General features: G+C 40.8%; 1 protein-coding gene across 21 annotated transcripts in view; it reads right to left on the reverse strand.

The window, feature by feature from the left end:
• The window catches only part of Znf644 (zinc finger protein 644), an 80142-nt gene extending 54483 nt beyond the window's left edge, over positions 1-25659 (reverse strand). For 2 of the 21 annotated variants that reach the window (XM_085836969.1, XM_085836970.1), the window contains exons 1-4: positions 25368-25658; positions 23963-24525; positions 19165-19355; positions 10224-10333 (exon numbers count right to left, since the gene is read on the reverse strand). In XM_085836969.1, coding sequence (XP_085693095.1) covers positions 10224-10333; positions 19165-19188 — 134 coding nt within the window. In that variant the 5' untranslated portion in view covers positions 19189-19355; positions 23963-24525; positions 25368-25658. The other 19 variants (XM_029478073.2, XM_029478066.2, XM_085836977.1 and 16 more) reach the window with 17 other exon arrangements.
• Positions 25660-26543: the final 884 nt, after the last annotated feature.

Genomic DNA, 26543 nt, shown 5'->3' on the forward strand with positions numbered 1-26543 from the left:
TAGGAAAACTCTGTTTCAAAAAAACCAAAACCAAACAAACAAACAAACAAACAAAATCTGACACATTACTGAAGGGGTAAATGCCATGCTTTGACCTAGGTTTACACTGACAGATAACTTAAGTTTTAGTGGTAAAACATTTTCCTCTACTCTTAGAAACTCTGAAATACACAAGGCGTTATCACTCACCATTCTGTGTAATACATTTTATCTCTTATTCTAACAAAATATTGTGTTCTTTGATCAATATTTAATGCTTTCCCATACATATCTACATCCGGCTTAAAGCAAACCATTATTGTCCTCTGAGTTCAACTTCCTGCAGCTTCCCATAGGAACACATGGGAAGCCATGTGCTGCTGTCTTTTCTTTGGCTCCTTTCTTTCCCTCAGCATAAGGTCCACCGTGTTCATCCACGTAGTCTCAGCTGAAGGCTGAACAGCAAGCAGTCCATTCGGTCTGTACACACTTCCTTCCTCACTCTTGTATGAGACGATGGACAACTGGCCTTCGTCCATGTATCTAACTATCATAATTACTACTACAGCTGCTTGGGAGCACAGACAGCTCTGTGCATGCATACTTCAATTCCTGTGGAAATAAACACAAGCACAAGTGGGGCTGCTGGACTGCACTGACCAATCTGTTCCCACTCCTGCTCTCCATAAAGGCTCTATTAAATTACATTCCACTGCAGTCCACAGGTGTCCTCTTTTCTCTGCACTCTTACCAAAACCAGCACCTTCAACTTCTCCTGTTGTTTTGAAAGGAACACTTTCAAGGTAGTACCTAACTGGAAATAGAAGAGGAATATTTCTACATAAGCAGTAGGGAAGGGACACAGGAAAAGAGAAAGCAACAGCGGGCAGCATGGCTACTGTAGCTCAGCACGGCTACTGTAGCTCAGCACGGCTACTGTACCTCAGCAGGGTTTGGGAGAGGACTGGAAACTGTCAAATACATCTTCCTAACACAACACACTATATTCTAATCAATGGAAAAACAAATTCCAACAGAGATCTTCTAATGTAGCTAACCAATACATCTCAAAGTGTTAAAGCCATTAAAAATGTCATGAGAAATCTACAGAAAAATGAGGGGCACATGTTAGGTGCTACACTGAACAGAAAGGAACTAATAGGGAAGAAAGGTCTTTAGTTAGTAGTATGTGACAAGATCTGCTCAGTAATGATAACAAAACTGCCATAATAACATCTGCTGTGAAAAGGGAAAATATGCTGTACAGACATATATATTTTAGAAATCAACATACTTCAGAAAAGTAATCAGACATTCAGATACACATAAACTACCAAACAAGTGTCAGGAATTTAAGGATATAAAAGCATCTATCTGACTTTAATACAATGAAACTAAAGCCAATAGCAGAAGGGAAGCAGAAAATTTATACATCAGTGGAAAAGTTAGCATCTTGTTCTCTCAGTAAATCTATGAAATGTACCTCTGAGACAAGTCCTGAATAAAAATGTAGCCCAGGCTACCTCAAGTCCTACAATTCATAGGCATTTGCTGTACCACTGACCTAAAACCTCACTCTTAACCAATCACTGTATCTAAATAGACATCACTAGGGAATTTAGAAACTATGCCAAGGAACTAGAAAAAGAACTAAACTAAAACAAATTAGAAAGAAGGACAGGAAAAAAATTAAGACATTGATAAATGAAAAAGGCCTGCAAAACTAAAAACCATGAAGACTCTACTAGAAACAAAAACGAAAGAGGACACTGCAAAAAAGCTGATGTTGGGAGGTCATACTCAAAGGCTGTGAACAACAGTGACCAACAGATCAGAACACCCAGCAATGAATATATAAAGACACAACTACTAGGGATAAGAAATAGCAGTTAACAGAATGTGTTGCCTTTCCAGCAGACCCAAGTTTAGCTCCTGGTACCCAGTTTGTGTGACTCACAACCTGTAACTCCAGCTCCAGGGGATACAATGTCCTCTTCTAGACTCTGTAGGCCCCTATACTCAAATGTTCATATCCACACACAGACACAGTATATATGCATACACACACACACACACACACATATATATACACACACACTAAAACTTAAGTCACAAGAAAAGTAAAACCTCTGAATAATCCATAACTATTGAAAGGATTAGATGCTATTATGGTTTGAATCTGAAACACCTCCCAAACACTTGTGCTTTGAAAACTTGGTCCCTCAGCTAGTGATACAATTTTTAAAGGCTGTGGGACCTTCATGATGTAGGGCCTAACTGTCCGATGTAGGTCAGCTGGGGTGAGCCTCTGAAAGCTTACAGGTTCCTGTCACAAACTGCACTGCCAAGACCTGAGCCGCCAGACTGGCAAGCTCTACAATCACGTGCCATAAGAAACCTGCCTCCCCTAAAGTTGGTCTTGTCAAGCACTTCAGTCCACAGAGACATGAGTAACAAGATGCAGAAATTAAACATTTCCAACCAAGGGGCTAGAGAGAGGGCTCAGTGATTCAAAACACTTGGTACTCTTGCAGAGGACCCAGGCTCAATTCCTAGCACACACACAGTGGCTCACAACTATCTAGCTCCAATTCCAGGGGATCTGACACCCTCATCTAGTCTCTGTGATGCACACATACACATTCAAGCAAAACTCCTTTTTAGAAAATTTCCAACTAAAAAAAGCCTCTAGAGAATTCTACCAAACACTTAAAAAGAATTAACATAAGGTTAACATTATCTTGAAACTAAATGAAGACAAAGGCACAAGAAGAAAACTCATCTAATATCTGTAAAGGAGGATGCAAATAACTTGACCAAAGTATTGTGAAAACAATCCACCAGCACAGTAAACAAGTCTGCACCATCACCAAGTGAGTCATGTTCCTGGGCTGCAAGGGCAGCTCAACATAAGAACAATCAACGTCGGCAACAGTAATGGGGGAGGAGGGGTGTTTAACAGCTTACTCAGTTGTATCCAACCTTCTTACACCATAGCATGATGCTGTGATCTACAAACATGGCAACATTCACAGCTATCCTGGACACCTGATGTGCACAGACCACAAACTGGAAGGATTATATGTGTGAAAAGCCCACAAGTAACACACACAAGAGTCAAAGACTGAACATGTTTCCGTTAAGATCAGGAAGAAAACACAACTTCCTATTCTTCCCATCCCCATCCAGCCCAGCACCAGAAATTCCTATGTAGTCATTAGGAAAGGACTAAAGTGCATCCAATTCAGGAAAGGGAAAATTTTCTCTATCAATGATATGATACTAAATGAAAAACACTCTAAAGAGTGCAAAATAAAATCCTGTTGCTACTAATTAAGAAACTGAGCAACATAGCAAAATACAAAGTCAACACATTAAAAACACCCATTACTTATATATACAACAATGACCAATCAAAAAAACTGAAAAAGCAACTTCATCTATAATAGCACCAAAAATACTTAGGAATTAACCAAGAAAGTATACTATGAAAATTGTAATAATGATATTAGAGACATGAATAAACACATAAAGTTAAACTAGCAAAATCACCTAAAGCAATCTACAGTCAATGCAATCCCTATCAAAACCTCATGACAGTTTTGTAGTAATAGAAAGAGTCCAAAGAGCCAAGACAATCGATCTTGAATAAAAGCAATGCAGTTGGAGACTTGACTCTTCCTGATTTCAAGCCATAGTAAAAAATCAGTATTATCAACAGAGTAGTATAATGGCTTAAAGGAGACTTGACTCTTCCTGATTTCAAACCATAGTAAAAAATCAGTATTATCAACAGAGCAGTATAATGACTTAAAGACAAACCCAAGGAACAAAACAACCCAGAAAGATACCCAGCATAAGGCTAAATGGTTTTTCATAAGAATACCAAGAATAGACAGTGGGGAAAAACATCTCTTCAAAAATGATTTTGGTAAAACCCAATAGCCACATACAAAACAAAGACAATTCACATCATATGCAAAAATTAACTCAAAAATGGATAAAAATCAAGACACACGGTATAAAAAGATGAAATGCCTAAAAGAAAAACTAGGGGGAAAGTTTCAGGTCGTTGTCCTGAAACTGTCCATAGCTGCAGTTCCTTGATTCAACAAGAAAGGCAGACAGGATTCCAAACTCAATTGGAAACAGTAATATTTGTGTGGGGGGGTGAGGGTGGGGATGGGGAAAGATAGGGTGCGAGTAAAGGCTTTGAAAAACATTCTCCAAAGACAAGTAAAAAATAAGCCTACAATAAAATATTCACCATCATTTATTACAGAGCATTACAGATCAAAACCATATTGAGACATTACCCCACAGTCAGTAGGACAGCTACTATAAAACAGAAACAGAAAGCAACATTGGTGAGGATGCAAAAACACTTGAACACATGGTACACTGTCACCCATATAAGAAGATGTGACCATTCTGGACAACGATAGCAATACCTAAAAGAATTTAATAAACTAGCATGTGCTTAGCAAGTGTATAAGAAAAAAAAAAAAAAAAAAAAACTCACAGCAGAACTTCATGTATTTACATAGCCATAGCCACAATGTTCATATCATGAAAACAACTCAACGGTCCATTAAAGGACAAATAAAGATTATATAGTTATATGTAATAAAACACTATATAGTCTTCAAAGAGTTAATTATGTATATGTCATATATAAGAATATGGATGAAACTTGGCATTATTCTTACTCAAATAAGATGATTAGAAGTGTTAATACTATCTGGTTCTATTCCTATGAAATATCTAGTCAAAACTAGTAACAGAATAGTAACAGAAAGATGGTTAACAAAATCCAAATGGAGAATGGACACAAAAAAAGCCAAAACTTACTGGGAACCGAATTTCAGACTTTAGTACTAAAAGCTGAAGAGATCTGCTGCATAGGTGATTAGATTAAGCCTAGCCAACTGCACCCTTGAGAATGGTTAGGGTGGGTGTGCCTTAACTCTATGCTCCTGGAGCTCAGGAGAGTACTGAAGAGTACTGGAGCTCAGTAGTGAAGAGTGTTCTTGCAGAGGACTCAGATTTGATTCCCAGCACCTACCCCCTGTAAATCCAGTCCCAGAGGATTCAATACCCTCCTGTGGTCTCCTTGGGCGCCAAATATGCACATGGCACACAGATATGCATACAAGCAAACATAGAATAAATTTTTTAAAAACTTGTTTAATGTTACATTACTTAACCAAATAAAAACATAAGGGGAAAGAGTACATATAATGCTCTTCTGCTGAAGCAGCCTAACAACCACCCCCAAAAAGTGCAGCACAACGGTCTTCAGGGTGAACCTACAAGGGAAATAAAGGAAGCAGCAACATAATACCTGAAAAAGACACAGCCCCAACTCACAGAACACACAGCCAGAGAATGTGGTAGTCTCTGACAAGAGACTCAGCTGCAACCACACAACCAGCAACTTAAGGGCAAAGTACGGAAGAATCGACTAGAGAAAGAACACCTGTGTCGAGCCGTGAGCTAGTGATGTAACCCACAGAGAAACGAGTCAAACCTGGAAATCATCCCCAAAGAAGACAACAAAGATTGCCCTTGACTCAAACAAGCCAGAAATAATGCCTGTTTCCTTCAGAGAGCGTAGAAAACATCCATAATTTAGTTAACACTCGGTATAAAAGGAGACCTTGACTCAGTAAAAACAGAAGGTAATAGTAAATAAATGACAGGCTGTTTAAAAAAACACAATAAAAGGGGAGGGAAAGAGAAGGAAAGCGGCTCACACAACTTCCCAGCACACACTTTGGAGAGCACTCAGCTGGTGCCAGGGATTAAACAATAGAGGAGGGTATGTTAAAGTTAAATGTCAATGCGAAACCATTTCATAGAACTTTTGAACATCATCTATTCTGGAGACTTTCAGGGTCTTGTAACTAACACTCCATGGACTTAAAACAGGCTACAAATAAGTGCCTGCTTTATTGCCTGTTGGTACACTTTCAATAACAAAACAACTACTGTAAAATAGGCAGAAGATTTTGAGATTTTTTTACTTGATTCATGAGTGACTTATTTGAAAAGATACATGGCATCTTTATCACTAGCCACAGTAAGATATTATACAACTGTTAAGATCAATCATACTAAGTGTCAGTGAAGTGGATGTCTGAATCTCAAAATTATGCTGTGTGAGAAACTCCACACAAAAGAATTCTGATTTCATCTAATAATAACATTTAATAAAACTTTGAATATGCAAACTGTCCCAAAAATGCCAAAATGCAATCAAGTCAATTCCTGGACACAGAGAAGTACAGTAACAAAGGATTACTTTGATGGGACACAAGAATTCTGAAAGTAAAGGACACGTTCATTAGCATGACATAGTGCTAATTACATGGGTGTCTATAGCTACCAAATCTGTTCAAGTTGTAATTTTAAATGTATGATTTGACAGCTACTTCTCAATACTTGAAATATTCACATTATGCCATTTAAGAAAAATCCAATTTCAAATAGAAAACTTGAAAAATGGTAATAAATTAACTCAAAAAGAATAATGCAATTGACAACCAGAAGGGTCAAGTACAAATGAGTTATCGCTCATAATCTGTAATTTGCCAACATTTCAACAATTGGAGAGATTGTAATCCAATATATAAACAAAATCTTCCAAAGTCTCATTACATACTCTATTAAACAAACATAGTGAAATCACCTGTACTATTAAATGGACAACATAAAATTCCTGTTAAATTGCAATAAAAATTAACCTACTTTAATAGGCAGAATCAAAACAGAATTCAGGAGCTGAAGAAATGGCTTATCAATTAAAACTAGACTGGCCACCCTAGGAAACCCTGTAGCTGGAGCTGACCTGAACACCCCCCTTTGAGGACTGGCTCTCGTGGTACTAGAAGGCACCATTCGAGCTTCCAGAGGAGGGAGACAACCAACAAGCATACACAGCTAAGGGGCCTCTGAACCCCATCAACAGCAGCAGGGTACAGTCACACTAGGGAGCAGCAGAGGCCTGCGAACCTTGGCAGTAACCAGCGACTCTCTAATAGAAGTTAAGACCATTCAACAAGAGGGAAACACGTCTGGAAACCTAGCTAACTGTCCAGTGCTAGGGAACTCAATTACTGGAGGAGAACCTCCCATCACTATTAAATCAGTATAATCACTAACTACTTTCTGAACATTTGTCCTTAAATCCACAGATAAGTGTGGTCCTTATCCTTCATCAAGTAAACTTCTGTTTGCATCAGGCAGAGACCACTACAGGAAATCACAACCAATCAAAATGTAGAGCTGTGGAGTCTAGCCCCAGTGGACATATCTACAGAACATTTCAGAGAGGAGGCAGAAAGATGTTAAGGGCCAGAGGATCAGGGAGTTTACTGTGAGACTGTGTCTCCCAGTGATGTCAGAAGCTGCACCCACAAGCCTCACCAACACGACTGCCAGAACATGAGCTGACTCAGGATGATATCGATGGACACACCACAGCAGATGGAGAAAGAAAAGCCCACGGGGCCTCAACTCTACAAAAAGAACTCTAGGCAGCAGAGGAAAGCTGGGAGTGAGAGTCTTCCCTAGAGAAAAGCACACCGACTGGTTGTCCAGTCCCAATGGTCAGCTCTGAAGACACAACATACAATGTATGGACTGTATAGAATATATTTAGGAATATATAACATGTATGCAATAACAATTAGTGGAAAAAGGAAGTCATGAATTAGAAGAGCTGGAGAGGGTATACTGGAAGGTTTGACCAAGGGAGAAATCTAAATATAATCTCAAAAGTAAGATTTTAAAAAACAACAACAACAAAAAGGCTGTCTACTCTTCCAGAGGACTTGGGTTCTGTTCCCATCACCTACAGTCACACCCACCTGTAACTTCAGTCTTGGTGACCCAACCAACAGGCCAGCCAAGCACCCATACACTACACATATAAATAGAATAAAATCACTAATGTATTCTGTTATCACCCATCAAGACTCCGTCAATGAAACCCACCCCAAACCCACCAGGAGGTAGTAGGTGGTCTTTTCTCCAACCTCAACGGTTCTTGAGCTGACCCACCCTGTAAGGAATGGTAGTAGAGTCTGTCACGGGGGTGCAGCATGTCACAGGCATACAGACTTCAGCAGGAGGTCACAGGGCACATAGACCACTTCTCTTTTTCAGAATCCTGCCACCACCATTCAAACACTCTACTCAGCTGGAGTCTGACAAGCTGTCTCGCTGCCTCACCCACTGTAGAGCAGCTCTAGCCAAGGAACGTCCTTAGTCATGGGAAGGAGGCTAGTCAGGATCCACAGAGACAGTCACCTTCCTGACATGCTGCTGAATGAGACTTAAGGCCACAAACACTGCTGGCCAGCTCAGCTCAGCCACTCATTCTAATAGCACATTAATTCAATCTTCTCAGCCACCAAGGTACTTTACAGTAATACCTCACCTAAACTTCTTCATATTAACATGGCCTACATGCAAATCGTAAAATTCCCTATTTAAAACAAGCATATACCGCGCAGTGGTAACATACGCCTTTAATCCCAGCACCAAGAGGCAGAGGCAGGTAGATCTCTTTGAGTTTTGAGGCCAGCATAGTCTACAGAGTGAGTTCCAACATAGCCAAGGCTACACAGAGAAACTGTCTCTCAAAAAACAAAACAAAACAAAACAAAAAAACAAAACATAAAATAAGAACACAGACTGCCAAAATTGACTCAAGATATAAGGACTCTAAATAGACCTACCAGGAAGAGGTTCAGCTGACATCTCTGAGGTTGACATCTATGCCAGAATCTGAAGAATGAGCATCACTCTTCAAAGTTTCAAAAAACTAGAATATTCCCGAACTCTGCTAGGAAGTCACACGCCAAAAGCAACCATTTAAATATATATATATATATATATTTAATACCCCTTACAAATATAACCCATAAAATTTCACTCTATAAACACCCCTAATCCAAAAATCTGAAATCTAAAGCTCCTAAATCCAAAACTTTAGGGGCATCTGATGTCAACTGGTATTTTCCACTTAAATATTCAAAACAAAAAAAGCACCTCTGAAACCTACAACAGTTCTGGTTCCAGGGGTTGGAAAGGGCTCAACCAGGGTTTTGTTTTCCCCAAAACCACGTAGAACTGTTTATCCCCCGCCCCAATCTGAACCGGCTACTTGGCTACACATTCGGTCCTTGGTTCCCCCTCTGCCTCCACTGCAAACATTCTATGCACTCCTGTCTAGAATGGGATCGTTCCTCTCTGCATTTATCCCATCATTTATTTAATGTGTGCATTTCAGTGACCTCCTGAGGCATACTGCATCTGAACTAAAAATTCCAACCAGGTTTTAGCTTTATACCTGCTCCCACACTTGACAAGTTAGTAGAGTACAAAAGGAGGAATGGAGTAACTTTCCTGCAGAGTCCTAAAAGCATTATCCCATCACCAACTACTTCCCAATGCTAATTTGTAATCCTTTCATGACTAAGGAAAAGCACTTCCCTTTATTTCTGTTGTCTACAACTTCAACATGGTCATGTTTTCAAACACTATACTAAACACTCTGTAAGGCATCTGTGTTTTCCTGGGGAATGAATCCAAAGCCTTGCACACACTAGGCAAGTGCTCTATCACTGCGCTACAGCCCAGCTCGACCACACCCTCACTCCTTTTTTTTGGAGACATTGTCTTGCTACACCACCCAAGTTGAACCTCAACTAGTTCCATACCCCACACATTTCTCAAAACTGCAATCCTGCTTCAGGTACAAGTGTACCATCATCCGGCTCCAGTGAACCCCACCGTTATGTAAAACTCAACTCTTGCTCAACCACTTAGTTCTTCCATCCATTTCTCCTAGTCTGTAATTGGTTTTCCCATGTTAAACCTCCAAAGTGTTCTAATTTTACCTTCTCCGCTGTGCACCCCTTTTTACTTTTTGTGAAGACTTGACTTTATCATTCAACCTTCTATTAAGATTTTGAACTCCCAACTCTTTTCTTAGGTGTGTAGTGTTTTCAAATTCCCATCCTGTTACTCCACATTTCTATGACTCTTCCTTAATTTCTAGACATTTTACTGTGTTCTTGCAGCATTTCTATGTCTACTTTCTTCTCTACCATTCTTGGCCTATTCTCAAATATTGGGCGATCCTCAGTTCTGAGAGTAAATACTTCTTTTAAAAGCTGCTCAGAAGCTGTGTGTGCGTAGGTACCACTACAGTGCAGCCAATCTGAACCATTTACCTGGGTCTTCTGTTATCAACTGAGATTTGTTTTTTCTTTATCACATCAGTGTGCTGGAGGAGGAGGAATTTTCCAGTCTTGCATCTGGGATAGGATCCTGACAGCCAAAACTGAAAAGAGAAAATGGGCTGGTATTGATTCCTAGCGCAGCGTGTAGCTATCTGGTCTACCCTCTCTGAGTTCAGGTATGATATCCTTTCCCTGAGCTTTGCCTAGTTATTCTCATCTACACCGATCTTCCAATTCAGAGTAAGAAAAGAAATTTGAAGGGAAAAGATCCGTGAGTGTTGCCTGTTCACAGACTTACTAGTCCCTGCACCCACCAACTCACAACCAACTCCAGGCCCCTTCCACTGAGCATTAGCAGGTCTCTCTACAAGGGTAGTCACCACTTGCTGCCAGGGTGTGCTTTAGCGATCACTCTCTCAATCCCGTATTATAAGTCTGGTGGAATGCTGATGCTAAATGGCTCTTTGACCGACCATGTTCACATAAAGGATGCTATTGTTTTCATGTCCGAGCAAAGCACAGTGGTTACTTTGATTATTATCACTTAACACTGAGTTTTACTACACTACAGTAAAATAACAGTTCATAGAATGTCTCTTCTATAAAATTAAAACCCTCTTTGAGGCCAATATACAACCTTCTTTAAAAGATTTCTATGAAGGAACAACAAGTGCTCAAAGTCCACAAGTCATTTCTCCAACCCCTAGTATAAAACTTTCCAAAACATCTTTTAATAAAACAGAAGGAATCACAGGAATTTGAGAAAATACATTTATATTCAAATTGGCCCAGTCTTTAGTTATGGTTTACTTGACTTATAAAATTCGAAAGGCAAATTAAAATCCAACCTTAGGGTGGTTATCAACTTGAGAAATATTGTTTATGTCTCAAAGCTATTTTTTAATCACAAATTTAAGCCTAGTACTGTGTTTAATGGACTGAATAATTAAACAATTAAATTCTTCTTTCACTCAATCGGTTTAGCACAGAGGTATCATCCATTTGCTTTTGTGTTTTAGTATGGTTTTTCCATTTTTTCTTTTCATCATTAGTTATCACTTGTTAAAAACACAGCAAGGCCAGGCAGAGTGGCACAAGCCTTTAATTCCAGCTCGAGGCAGGTGGATCACTGAGTTTGCAGCCAGGCCAGCTTAGTTTACAGAGTGAGATCCTGCCTTAAACAGAGAGGTGGGGAGGGGAAAGGAAGAGGGGGAGGGGAAGGAAAAGGGAAAGGAAACGAAAGAAAAAAACAAAACAAAATCCAGCAAATTTTTAATGGATAAGGAGTAGAAATCAATTCTGATTGAGTCTCAGGTAATTACATTTGAAAAGAAAATTGGTGAATCAGGCTTAGAAAACAAGATAACCAGGAGGCAGCCAGAAAAGCAATTCCCCTAGCAAATGGTGTCTACCTAGAGTGCCACCTTTATAACAGCAGAGCAAGCCTAAGGTATTCACCAGATCACACATGACTTCTGAGATTGCCTCTAGGTCCTCCACCACTCCTAGGCTAAGTGCTTCCACAGTTTCTGACAGTCACGTCATGTCCTGGTGCCCTTCACAGGGTGCCGACTGCTCCTGTGGGTACCCATTTTTCATTACTACTCCACTGACAAGGACCCAAGGCCACAGCGAGAATGCCAGTGGTCTGCTACTCCCACAGCTCAGGAGCCACAAAGGCAGGAGTGAGACCTGAGGAAAGCTTTGCCTCCTGTGCCCACACACATTCAGAGAGGTTGTCTGCTGCCTCTCCTCACCCATCCAATCTACAGAACTCCCAGGTTGAAAATACAGATGAAACCTCTAGTTTCCACTTGACAGCAAGGGAAATGTCTTTCCTTTAGTTAATTTGGGGGACAACAGGTAATTCAGACAGTCAAATTTAACTATTTTCCCATGTTTCTAAAAGCTTCTGTAAGCTAATACTATTATGGCTAAAATGTAAGTTTATTTCAAAACTACCATGTTACCAACTTAAAGCTGTTAAGACTCCATTTACTCCAATATTTTTGAACTCTTTAAAAAGCAAAATATTTAAATGTTGTTATGGCTGTAACTTTCATGTTTCTCCTAATTCTATTCCAAGAATAATATTCTACACATACACATTCAATTAAGCTTTTAAAAATTCTAGTAAAGATAAATGATCTGAACTATAAAAACACGTACCAGTCATGGAAGTAAATGTGTAAGTATCTCCGCCTAATGCTGAGCACAGGCATAGCTCAGAGGCAGAGCACCTGACCAAGCGTGAGACCTGATTTCTTCCCACCTCTAGTGCAGGGCTAAGTGTCTCCAAGTGCTCTAAGTTTTCAAAATAGGTACCTATTTAATAATGATGGTCCAGATCATTAACTTTAACTATTGCCTGGTTTTCTATCAGCTCTTATATCAACTATCTCTTACACTATGACTAACGTGCTTTTTTAATTAAAATTCAGCATCACATTCCATTGAACTCAAATATTTCATTCAAAATTCAATCATTACAGTACAACTTTCTTGGGTATTAATGTGGGTTTTGTTTTTGGAGCAAGGTCTGTGTAGCCCTGTCTTGGAGCTCACTATGTAGACCAGGCTAGTCTCAAGTGTTCTTACACCAAACTTAACAAAAACTCAAGTCACTGAGTCTTTTATGGAAAAAGACCATGAATTCTAAAATTTATAACTAAGGGCTAGAAAGATGGCTCAGTGCTCTTCCAAAGGTCCCAAGTTCAATTCCCAGCATCTGCATGGCAGCTTACAATGCCTGATGCTATCTTCTGGTGTGCAGATATACATGCAGAAAAGTACCCATATCTATATAAATGTATAAATTTTAAAAATTTATAGCTCAAATGTAAACTCTATCACCAACTAAATAGTTGAATAGCAGAAAATAGTAACATTGTTCCACTTTGTGAATAGTACCCTGGTATGTATATGTTCCTGTGAGTGCATGTGTTCTGTCTGGTCATTTATTCACAGGTGTGCCTGCCTATAGAGGCTGGAGATGTCCTGAATCTTGTCATTTCAGCTAGACTGACACTGGCCTGGAAAGGAGGTCCACAGACCCACCTGTCTCCTCAACCACCACCCCACTCCACCCACACCCACACCTCTCTCCTTCACACACACACCTCTCCTTCACACACACACACCTCTCCTTCACACACACACGCCCCTCCCCCCTCTTTTCTTCTCCTCCCCCACAGGAACTTGAAACTACAAATGCACAAATCTGTACTCAGCATTTATTAAATTCAAGTCCTCACCCTTGTGTTACTCACCAAGCCACTTCTCCAGCACCAAGTGGCTTAGTTTTAATTTAGCTCTGGACTACATGATTAGGAGCCTCACCAGTTCATATTATCAATTGGGCTTTGTTGTTATTGTTTTGTTTTGTGGTGGTGACACACAGCTTTAATCCCAGCACTTGGGAAGTAGAGGCAAGTACATATCTGTGCATGTAAAGTTGACTTCGTCTACACCAGGTGAGATTAAGGCAGCATCTGGAAAACTGGTCTCAGAAGCATGCGTATCACCCATCCTCCCTCTCAGTGTCTCCTCTGCTCTGCCTAGCCCTTCAGCTTCACTCACCTCCCCAAGCATATTCTCCCTACCTTTTTTTTTTTTTCATAGAATTCTGGTCAATCAATGATCAGTGAAACCTTTTACTTCAATTCTCCAAGGAAAATTTCAGATCCCTCCAGTTCAGGCTACAATGTATCAAGTTTATTTGTGTTACCTTTGTTTTAAAATTAATTCTAGTAAAGAAAAATTACTACATCTTATAATTCCTACCTCCGACTTTCTCTGAACTACCATTTCTCCCTGCTAAGTCCTTGTATCTCATAGCACTTCTTCAAAATGTAGGTACTACAACATTATTTTACAAAGCAGCTTTACTAAACAATCCACACACATTTACACAGCTCTGCAGAGCACCCTCAGCAGACACTGAATCAACTACACAACCACCCCCTAGATGAAGACAGTGCAGGGCAGCTGCAGCATAGCTGTGTTTTCTGGGTTTGGTAATTACTTCGGGTCTTTAACAAATAGTTGGTTGAAGAAGCTGTTAGAGTTTGGATTCCCATAGAGAAAATTACTTTTTAGTCCGGATTTCTGCCCTGCCTCTATTTTTTAAAAGTATAAGCACAGATTGCCAATTCCAACTGATGTAAACAAAACTTTTAAAACATAATAAATAACATAAATAACTTATTCTATCACTCCAGGTTCAAATACATGTGGTAGGCAGATTTCCCCTGTAAACCATATCACTTTTACTGATATTGTAATTTTTTAAAGAATTATTATTATTATATCTAAGTACACTGTAGCTGTCTTCAGATGCACCAGAAGATGGCATCATTACAGATGGTTTTGAGCCACCATTTGGTTGCTGGGATTTGAACTCAGGACCTTCGGAAGAGCAGTCGTGCTCTTAACCACTGAGCCATCTCTCCAGCCCCCCTGATATTGTAATTTTTAACTCTGTAATGTTTACAGATTTGTTCTGCATTTAATCTCCCTGGCTCTGACTTTGATTTTTGTTGCATCTCCTGCTTGTTTGTCAAGGTAGGCTGCTCAGGCTCAGGTACAATTTAAAGTGTGACATACTGACCTTCAACTAAAAAATGCAACAAAACACATACTGCAGTAAAAACTATTTTTTGCAATAAAAAGTTTCAAACAGTTAAAAAAAAATAAGGCTATGAAAAGTGGAGCATGCCATAATACAAACAATGTTTCTGAAAACAAAATCAACTTTCTCAAAACCAAACTCACAAATGGTTATCACACAACACAGTGACATAAAACACTTCTCTTCAGGTTTTCTACACAAAAGCTTCAATGGCATCCGAATTATTTTGTGAATTCCTAAATCCAGTACAAAAAGACCCCCACCTTTATAAAAATCTTAACATTTTGAAGTCAAAGCATGTACTTTAATGTCTGGTCTACCCAACTGTACATTAGCCCTAGTTGCCTACCCTAAGAACATACAGCAGATACAGTTAGCCTTCTCTTCAAGACAACTATGCAAATTCTCAAGAGCAGCAACATATTAAATACATTTATTCAAAGCAAAAGACAAAAAAAAACAAAAACAAAAACAAAAATTTTCACATGGAATACAAATTTTTATTCATTAGCTCAAACACATTCATAATCTAAATATTAATAATAAAATATTTTATGGCAATTTCTACAGAATATACAAAACATCCATTCTTCAAAACTAAGTATAATAAAATATAAAGATGCATATTTTCTTTATCATATACCTTTACAATTCTAAGTCTTCTAGATTTCAGGGAAAAAGAAATTTTCTCCAAAGCACCAGCTTAATATTATACCATTATAAGACTTCTACTGCTTAGCATTAATGAGTAACAGTCATGTAATTACTGCTTCCAACTGAAGAGAAAATTCAAACAGTGTATGCAAAAATCATGATAAACAATTACATTTCTCCATTTCTTCCTTCTTTCTGTGGAGATGAGGGGTGGGGAGGAGGGTTGAGACAGGCTAGCGTGGCTCAAGATGGCCTCATTAACCTTGCAGCCAGAAGTTGACCTTCAATTCCCAATCCCAAGTGCTAGGGTAACAGGCCAACATCATCCTGGCCAGCGGTCCCATCACAATGTCTAGTTGGTAAAGCCTCCTTTATAGGTTTTAACTATTTATACTCATATGCAACAGCCTATAAAGTTAGGCTCCAGTTATTCATAGGATAACAAATGCCATAATCCTTTTATTTAAGAGGTAGATATTTAAATTGTAAAACAAGTACAATTTGTTACTACCTCCACAATTACAGTAAGAAATCGTCAAATACCTTATTAAGCTCCCTCAAAAACCTCACAGTTCATCTAGAAGTGACTATTAAAAAGGGTCCAAGAGGCATCAATTAAAGGGACAATCCACATACTTCTTGTCTACATGCATAAATAATACTATAATGAAAAGACAGCTGTTATCTGTAGGGGAAATTCGAATCTCTAAATTCTAAATAAACTTCCAGCTCATAACACTAACCACTAAAGGATTACTGCCAGTAAAAAAGCTGAGACGCTCCTCTCCAACATAAACCACAATGGGGGTAAAAAGCCATCTTACCAAGTGTCATCTGACGTCCATCTAAAGTCATACAATGGCAAGCAAGGACATAAGACTCATTCATTAACTCTTCCCACCCTTCGTAAGAAAGCTAGGTATGCCATCAATAAGTTCAGAAACAAAGCCAACCTAGGTGATAAAAGGTCAGAACACTGGCTCTGTCTGACAGGGAATTACGACAAGGCAATACACAACACCTTTTTTAGTGCAGAAATGTTATTAAGTTTTGAAATACAGAGTATAGGCTAGCCTTGAACCCACAGAGATCTGCCTGCCTCTATAAAAGTGCTAGAATTAGAAAAAAAAATTTTTAAAGATTGTGTGTGTATGTGTATGTGTGTATACACACATGTACCCAGAGAGTACTCTGGAGCCTCAGGTTAGGTAGTTGTGAATCTCCTGATATGGGTACTGGGAACTGAACCCAGATTTTCTGGAAGAATGGCAAGTGCTCTTAGCCATTAAATCACCGCCCCAGCCCCTGCAAAAAATGTCCCATTCTCATGATCTAGATTTTAGGGAAAAAGCTACCTGTGTATATTCTTTGGTATTTAATAGACTTGGATTAAGCTTTGCCTAAATAAAGCATTTAAAAACAAATCACTGTAAATCACTAAAATCTATTCCTTATTTTTCAATCTTCTTGATCAGTTGCCATCACACAACATTATCCCCACAAGCCTTTGGTATTTTTTCAGCATTTTACTTATTCTGCTCTGGTATTAATTCTCCTAAATACCAGCCTAATATTCATAAAGTAACTAATAGATTATGCACATGCCACTATATAATTATTAGCCTGTGTCTCTATACCTTACATATCCTAACCCAGAATTCCAATCTATCAGTTGGGTACAACACTTTAAATTTCATCCATATTTTTAAGTGACATTCTTCTCAGGCATTCCTTTTTCTCAACCGCCATTTAATTAAATTTCAACTTGACACTTTCTCCAGACCCTAGAAACGACTTTCTATACCCACACAGTCCAATTCAGTAACAGTATGTGTCTAAATAGAAATATGTGCTTTATGTCTGTAGTAACATGTGATTTTAAAGATTTGATATGGATAGCGAATGTAAATATTTCAGTTATATATTGGAACAGCATTTTGGATATACTGGACTGAAATATATTTACATTTTGGCCAATTTCTTATTTCAGTGTGACTACAATTTAAACTCTTATAACCTCTATTGTGCAGTACTGACCTGTACTGAGAGTCGCGTGGAGACCAGAAGCTGGAGTGTCCCCTCAACTGCTCTACCCTTTACTCTTTGAAAACAAGGTCTCTCACTAACCAGGAGCTTACAGACTTGACTAGACTGGCTGCTCGCAAGCCCCGAGAATTAACCTGTCTACACCACCCCAGCCCTAGAATTATGGGTGCACATTGTCATGCCTTTTCTTTTTCAAATTGACAGAAATTGCCTCTGTGTGTGGGGGGGAAGGGGGGTTTATACACACATACATATATATATGAAATATATATATATATTGTAGAATAGCTAAACTAAACTTAAAGTATATAATAGCTCACACATTTATAACAGTAAGAGCATCTAAAATGTACAACATCCAGGAATAAAATACTAACCCACATTTGTGATACCCCACAGATTATCTTTGAATATGTAAAATTTTTCCTCCAAAAGAGAGGGTAAAAGTAGATATAGCTATTGTTTGTAAAACAATTCCTTAAAAATAAAATAATCTAATGTACCTCTGATTTTTAAAATTACAGCTATTTGCTACTTTGTTGTTTTTGAGATAAAGGTTCATTCACTGTGTAACCCAGGATAGCCTAGAGCTTACTACATAACCAAACACTTAGCCTTGACTTACTAAGCTCTGGAATTAGAGGCACAGGCCTATACTTGCCTATTTTTAATATTATCTTAATGATTTTTAACAAAGATTATGGCATTTTAGAGTATAAAGATACAAGAGGGCTGGAGAGATGGCTCAGTGGTTAAGAGCACTGACTGCTCTTCTGAAGATCCTGAGTTCAAATCCCAGCAACCACATGGTGGCTCACAACCATCCCTAACAAGATCTGACTCCCTCTTCTGGTGTGTCTGAAGACAGCTACAGTGTACTTACATATAATAAATAAATAAATATTAAAAAAAAAAAAAGATACAAGAGAGCCAGGCATGGTGGTGCACGCCTTTAATCCCAGCACTCGGGAGGCAGAGGCAGGCGCATTTCTGAGTTCGAGGCCAGCCTGGTCTACAAAGTGAGTTCCAGGACAGCCAGGGCTACACAGAGAAACCCTGTCTCGAAAAACCAAAAAAAAACAAACAAAAAAAGAAGATACAAGAGGAACTAATTTCAGATGGCTACATTCAGTTTGCCATGCACACTTTACCTGTATCTAATGTTGAATTAAATGTCCTCCACAGAGCATGAAAGCATGATTAAACTTGTAGCAATCCTAGTCCACTGAGATTCTGTTATAATGAATTTTGTACATCTTAAGTCACTCAGCAAAGAAAAAGTAGCTTCAATTTTGGCCAATATCATCACACCAATATCCAGCTATTGAGACAATGGTCATAATTAACCACAATGGTCATAATTAACCATAATGGGCATCACGATACTACTTAAAATAAGAATAGGCAGAAAATGCTTCTTATACTGCAGTTTTAGAACCAGGAGATAAGCACTATACAAGAGGGTAAAGGGATGGACAGACACACACAAGCTGAGAAGATAAAAGCGTCCCATCTCTGGGATCAAATTCAAACCTGGTGATCTGTTAACTAGAATGCTTTAACTCTGAGTTATTTCCTTATATGTAAAGTGGAGATATATACCTCATTAGCATCATAGAAACACATAATAGATGAATGTCATTACTAGATGATGGTGCTAGGATCAAAGGCAACATTTCAGGCCAGGAGTGATGGAAGACTTGTTCCCAGCACATGGGAGGCAGCAGGAAGGTCAAGGTCGCCCTCAGCTATATGATGAAGTGGGCTCCAGCATGGACGACATGAGACCCTGTCTGGAAAAAAGATTATTCGAGACTTTCCCTTATTCTTTAAATTGCCAAAAACAACTTATAAATAAAACATATTTCATCTTCACATACCTCCTTGTATAAAATAAAAAATTTACTAGCTTGTACAAGATTGTTTAGCTTAAGAATTTGTGTCTGTGATGGGGAAAAAGAATATTAAAAGGGGGAAAAGATAGCATCATATTAAATAGGGGTGGGGGGGACAGAAAAAAAAAAAAAGAGGAAAATGGGCAAAGAAATGCTCTATTCAGAGAAATTAAAAATCCCACTCTGGAAAGATCTCATTTCTTGCCTCACCTGTTTTTGTGTGTGTGTTTCTAGGTGGTGAGTGTATACATGTTTATGGAGGCGAGAGGTTAGCATCTGGTCTTCAATAGCTCTCCATCTTTACTTTTTTGAGACAGGGTCTCTCCTGACCCTGAAACTCAAGATCCAGTTTCTGGGAATATGTCTTCAATGGCCTATTACTGGGGTGACTCACAGGCACATACCTTAGCTGGCTTTTACATGGGTACTGAGAATGTCATTCAGGGTCCCCACGCTTGCACAGCAGGGACCAAATGAGCCACCTCCCTAGGGTGTTTGTGTGTGCTCGTGCACGTGTTTGTGTGTTACACTGAAACACACATAACCAACTTACCCTCTTTCCTCTAATGGTCACAGCCACATGATCAAAATGTTAAAGGGGAGTAATGAAGTTCAGAATGGTGTAAACAGAGGCATTGACTCTAAAAAGTAGTCACTCCCGAGTCTCTGCTCATCCACTTTCAGTAAGTGGAGTATCATGAATTTTAACCTGGTTACAGGTTTTACTCTATCATCAGAGGAGGTACACTTTTATGCCTGCTCTAAGATGCTTTTAACATTCTCATTTTTGTAAATATAGCCTAAAAACAGGACATTTACAAAAGCCAGCAATTCTAACACTACCACAGTAAGAACTGAGTTCCTCTGGGAATGAACAATGACAGTTAACTACTGTTGATTAGGAAAGCTAACTTTACTTGACTTCTACAATTGATGGTGATGTTAGATCTACTCAGTGCTTGCAGTGTGAGTGTGAACATTGCCAGTTTCACCTGAAGGTTCACATTGCTAAACTTTTCTCTCTCCCTGCCTCAGCTGATTCTGTACGCGCATGCTTACACACTTTAAATCTATCAATATTAGCAAATGCAATCAGTTCCAACTCCAGCAAGATTTTCCTCTAAACCTTCATAAACCATGTGCAAATAAATTGGGAACCATCTCCCTCTCCAGTAATGGTGGTCTGATACTAAAAAACAGAAAGCATGTGTATGTGTGTCCGCAAGTAAACACCATGGAGGAAGAGAGTCAAAGACTGAAATAACTGAGCAAGGAGTGGTACAGTATTGGGTCCCAGCACCCGTGTTACACACCTTTAACCCCACGCAGAGGCAAGAGGATCTCTGAGTTCTAGGCAAGCCTGGTACATACAGAGGTACAGGACAGCCAGAGCTACGTGGAGAGACAAAACAAAACAAAAACTTTTAAGTTCAATACCTGATAGAATACAGGTAAGCACGTCTGGTAAAAGGTGCTTTAGTCCCAAGACTCGCCCACCCTGGGTTTCTCTAACGCTGCACAGGAAGAGAGTGGTGTGCATGCTAAGAAAGGCACACTCCATAAAGTCTGTCGGACCTCAACTCTACACACTCTATGTTAATAGAACCAAGTGCCATAGAATGAATCACTTATCTACACTTTTACTTATGAAACTACAGACCCAAGAATCCTCAACAATTCCCTACAGATAGAAAAGTCTGTCAAAGATTAGCAGAGGCAATTTCTCAAGACAATCTAGCCTAATCTAGCCTCCTTCCCCAACCTCAAGAAAGTCACTCTTTTTCCTCTTGAAATCTCATCGTTTCTTCTAAGAGAGCAACCGTTATATCACAGGACTTCTTGTTAATATTGACCAACTGGGGGTGGGGGGGGGAGACCAAGAAGATGGGACTGTAGGGGCCATGGAACTTTATAACCCAGGTAGGCCTCAAATTCACAATCCTGCCTTAGCTACACCAGTGAGAGAACTACTAGTGTGGGCTTCCAAGCCTGGCAAGTCTCAAATCTCAAGAGATCTACAATTTAAAAACACAGATGCATACAAACCCCATCATCACCTAAGAGTTCCAAGTTAAGTTCAAACACGAAACCCCACAGGTCAACTACGGAGGGCTGAGAAAAACCAAGGAGCAGAGAAACTGAGACCTTCAAACACCAGAAAAGATCCTTTCACACAGACTCCATGCCCTGATGAAACACTCAACTAAATGTGGTATTCCACCCTCCATATCTAATGAGGTACTTGTTTGTGTAAGAGAAGAGAGATACTCCAGCCAACCAGCAGGGTGAGCTATCGCTAGAATCAGTCATTTTCAAATTCTCCAAAATTCAATGACATAAATGGCAGTACTAAAAGCAGCTATCTCCCTCTAGTCACAAACAGCACCGTTAGGACTACAACTCATACATAAACTGTCCGATGTTTACACATACAAAATACATCTATACCAGATAAATGCAGAAAAACAATGACCTCATAAATATCCAAATTACAAAATCCACCATTAACCCCATTGTTAATTTTAAATCTTTTTTTTTTTATATTTCTAACAGGGCTGTAAAACACTCAGAATGCTCTATAAACTCAGACTGGACAACTCGACAAGCCAACTTCTACACACCAAGTCTCTACTGTGTGGCTGGTACACTTAGCAAGTAACCCTTTTCCTCCCAGTCACACTGTGAGAAGAGTCCAGACTCTTAATCCTACACAATAACAGTGCCTTTGGTATAACAGACCTTCCACCATTTGTGTCTCTCAAGCTTTTCTTCTGCTACCCAAGCTCTCCTAGAACCTGAACAAACTCAAAACCCTGGAAGGCAATTAAGGCATGCAGGTGACACTCACTCTATAATTACAAAATAACTCAAAGTAACCCTAATACGTGAAAGACTAAGTGTAATCAAATACACACAGGGTTGAAAATTGTGAACTAGCCTTTCAGCCCTCTTAGAGTAAATTAAAAAGCACTGTAAATGACCCACACGAGCCTCACACCAAGCAGCACTGTGAACTCCACCATGCGTGATCTCACCACTTGTTGCATTTCCTAAGACTTACACTAGCAGTAGCTGGTCTTAAAAAGTCACTTAACGCCGGGCGTGGTGGCGCACGCCTTTAATCCCAGCACTCGGGAGGCAGAGGCAGGCGGATTTCTGAGTTCGAGGCCAGCCTGGTCTACAAAGTGAGTTCCAGGACAGCCAGGGCTATACAGAGAAACCCTGTCTCGAAAAACCAAAAAAAAAAAAAAAAAAAAAAAAGTCACTTAAGGGCTGGAGAGATGGCTCAGAGGTTAAGAGCACTGACTGCTCTTCTGAAGGTCCTGAGTTCAAATCCCAGCAACCACATGGTGGCTCACAACCATCCTTAATGAGATCTGATGCCCTCTTCTGGTGTGTCTGAAGACAGCTACAGTGTACTTACACATAATAAATAAATAAATCTAAAAAAAAAAAAAAAAAAAAAAAAGTCACTTAAATAGTAGTGTGAGAGGCCTGTGTGTTTATCCAACAAAATGACATTACCAAGTGAGAGATACTAGCATGGCCTTCAACATTCCTTGGCCTTTCGTAGCAGTAACAGCAATTATCTCCAACTTTCCAAGATTAGTTATCAAGCATGTTCTTTGTTTTTAACTTTTACATTTCTGGGTCATGTCAGTGTTGGAAAGTCCTCAAAATCTACATAAGCAGCACTGCTAAAAATTACATGACACTTTAATTAACCGGTATGCTCACTAATGCCCCTTGTTTTTAAAACCACTACCAGGTGCTAACAAAACTAGAACTAGGGTAGGAGTTAGAGACCATCTTCCACCCCAGCATTAACTCACTCACTACAGGGCTAAGGCAATGAGTAAGAACAGTAGCTCTTGGCCATCTTCCTTTCTAATACTGTATGATCCAGGGGACACATCTGATTGTTAGCATATCTCCTGCCTCCTAATACAAAACTTCGCTGTATTTGAAAGAAAGCTAAAAAACGAGGAAAACTAAAATTTTAAGTAATGTTAAAAAGTTTAAAGATCTAGCCGGGCCGTGGTGGCACACGCCTTTGATCCCAGCACTTAGGAGGCAGAGACAGGCGGAACTCTTGAGTTCCTGGGCCTGATCTACAAAGTGAGTTCCAGGTCAGCCAGGGCTATACAGAGAAACCCTGTCTCAGGGAAAAAAAAAAAGTTCAAAGATCTAAAGGTGTTTTAATATTCCTTCATGTGATTAATGGCACATACAAGGCACCAGCTCTTTTGGAATTCACACTTCAGTATTACTTGAAATACAATGCATGATGCAAACACAGTATAAAGTACTTAAAACTTTTTACAGCCATATTTTCAACAGCAACATACAAACTGCATTAGTACCAATCAAGCACTCAGATTTCACCAATTTAAAGGTCTACACTGAGTTATAACGTCAGTATAGAATCTCCATTTCTTTCTTACCAAACCTACTGGAAATAAGGTACAGCTGTAGAGCTGACACCTAGTTCCCTAGATACTTACACATGGCCCTGAAGCAGGTTTTCTTGATCTGGGGAACTTTAGTTGTTTAGGTTCTGAAACACTTTCCTTCGTGGGGCCAAAATTAACTAAACTACAACACGATTAAGGCAAATCCAACACATCTCCCAGATGCAGTAAACTTGGCATCAGTCAGGACTGGCCACGACACGTGATGGTGTTTGGGTACTTCTGTGGAAATTAACTTGTGCACACAACAGGACCATCATCATTTCAGGGCCACAAGCCGTGGGCATCCCCTCGTTGAGTTTTATCACATAAAATTTGAAAACTAATACGAAAGTTTTATAACAACTACATTTAAGTCAGTATTATTTAAACAGTTGAAGAGAACTTTTCCACTAATGTCGCTAAACCATGGATGGATCCCAACACGAGAGTCGTCTGTGGAAGTCTCGCAACAAGAAACCACCTAAGTTTCCAATCACGGGGAAGGGTCTGGGACAACTCATCTTCATGTTCTCGGGAAGAGTGGATGGAGCACACACCTGCTTTCCTCTGGCAGAGATTAAGCTCCCAGGGACACAAAGGCCAGGGAATCAGACCTGGAGAGGCAAAAAGCTTTAGCTAGATACCCACCAAGCCCCTTGGCCACCCAAACACTTCGAGTGATTTTTTTTTTCTTTTTCTTTTTTTTTTTTTTTTTTTACCTCTTGGAGTTACTTCTCAGGCACTTAGCGGCACAAGATGTTGCAGACCAGTGGGAAGAAGGGGAAGGCTATGCGCTCTGGTCCCAAAGTCAGGGGAGGGGTGTGGACAGTTACCGCCAGGGCCGGGGCTCCAGGCCGGGACGGAGTAGTCTAGCCGCGCACGGGGCGCCGCCTGACTGTTCTCGGACCGCCCCCGTTACTCGGGGCGTTACAATGGCGACCGCAGGGCTCCCCGGACCTCCGGGTCTCGGCCCCCTTCCCCCTACCGCTCACTGGCTGCTCCGCTACATGTGACTAAACAAAACCCCCCGAGTCCGGAGCCCGGCTCGGCCCCTTTGTGTCCGCCACCGGATCCGCCGCCGCCGCCGCGGCGGAAAGGCACCCCCCGCCCCGCGCGCCCGCCTCTGAGTCCCGCCCCGCGGCGGCCGCCGCCGCTCACCTAAGGTTCCGCGGCCCCCCGCGGCCGCCGCCTCCCGGACCCCGCGGCCCGGGCTTCTTGTGCAGCAGCAACTCCGCCTCCTCGGCAGCAGCCGCCATCTTAGCCTGTGCGGCAAAACGCGTCCTTTCCGAGGGTTGGGAGCCAGCCTAGGGCGTAGCTCCCCGGGCCCGAGCGCCGCGGGCCGGGTCCCCCCACAACTTCTTCCGCCACCCTCAGTCCCGCCACCGCTTCAGCCCGGACGTCCGAAACGCGGCCGGGGCCGGGGCTAATCCGACCGAATAAGACCCCCGAAACTCACAGTTTGGTGCCGTGTGCGTCAAACCGGGGCGACGTTGGGAGCGCGCGGCGTCCCCGCGTCACACGCCGCTCTGTACGCTACTCGGCTCCAACGGCCCCCTCCGCTCCCCGCTTCTCGCCTCCGGCCTCGGTTCCCACGGCGCAGGCGCGCGGCTTTCCCGCCTCTGCCTGGCCGCCGGCCGCCGGGAGAAGCCAGCGAGGCGCGCCCGTGCGCTCGGGCCGCCGGAGCTCCCGTGCCAATCAGACCCACGGGGGGCGGCAGCAACGCTGCACCGCTGCTCTCCCGTGCCAAAACCAAACAAGGTCACCTCCCCCAGCGGTGACCTAACCACTCCGGAGGAGGTTCCCGCCCCAAAGTAGGCACGCTCCAAATATGGTGGCGACCAAACTCTGCAAGACCCAAGTACCAGGAATGCCTAGGCCCTTTAAGGTGGAATAGGCCCATCTCTAAACCCGTTCCCTTTTCCTAGTGTTGAAAGAACCAGCAACATATATCAGGCCTACCTTGGAGAACTGGCACAGACAGGTTTTATGATGTTAAACAGGCCAGGTGGCAAAAGCATCAGGTATAGAAATTCAGTTACCCAGACAAGACACCCAAAAAGAAGGCCCGGATTCGGGTTCCTTGGACTCTGCGAGCGCAGATTCTACACTAAAGAACATGCCTTGATTGTCCAAATTGGAGTCATGAAAAGAGACGTCAGAAATGCTGGTTAACTCTTGAGGTAATCAATAGATTTCCCAGAGGGTCTTCTAAATCTCCCTTTTAACAAGCGTTCAGCCATGGGCTTCTGAGGGAAGCGGCACACTAATTAGAGGTATTCACTTTGCTTTTGAAGCGAGTCAACAAGTTCCTAACCTGTTGAAGGTGAGCTAAACGTTCTAGAATACTCTGATGGGCCTGCCTTACTAAATTCTTTGGTTTCGCTGAACTTTTTCTCATGAAAAACTTTAAAAAGTTTTTTAGTAGTTAAGCAGTAATCATGAACTGTGCACCTCCAAACCTTCGAGATATTATTAACATTTACAGGAATACACCATAATTGCATTTATTTGTCAAGAATGGGAGTATCTTTCCTGAAAAACGGTGCCTTCAGAAGCAGCAAATGTATCCCAAAGAATGAACATTTTACTATCCACTCTAACTATTTCGCTTGCTAGTAACTCCTGACAACTA

The sequence above is a fragment of the Mus caroli genome, unplaced genomic scaffold, assembly GCF_978045245.1.
Source record: "Mus caroli unplaced genomic scaffold, Mus_caroli_1 scaffold_4, whole genome shotgun sequence".
NCBI classification, from domain to species: domain Eukaryota; kingdom Metazoa; phylum Chordata; class Mammalia; order Rodentia; family Muridae; genus Mus; species Mus caroli.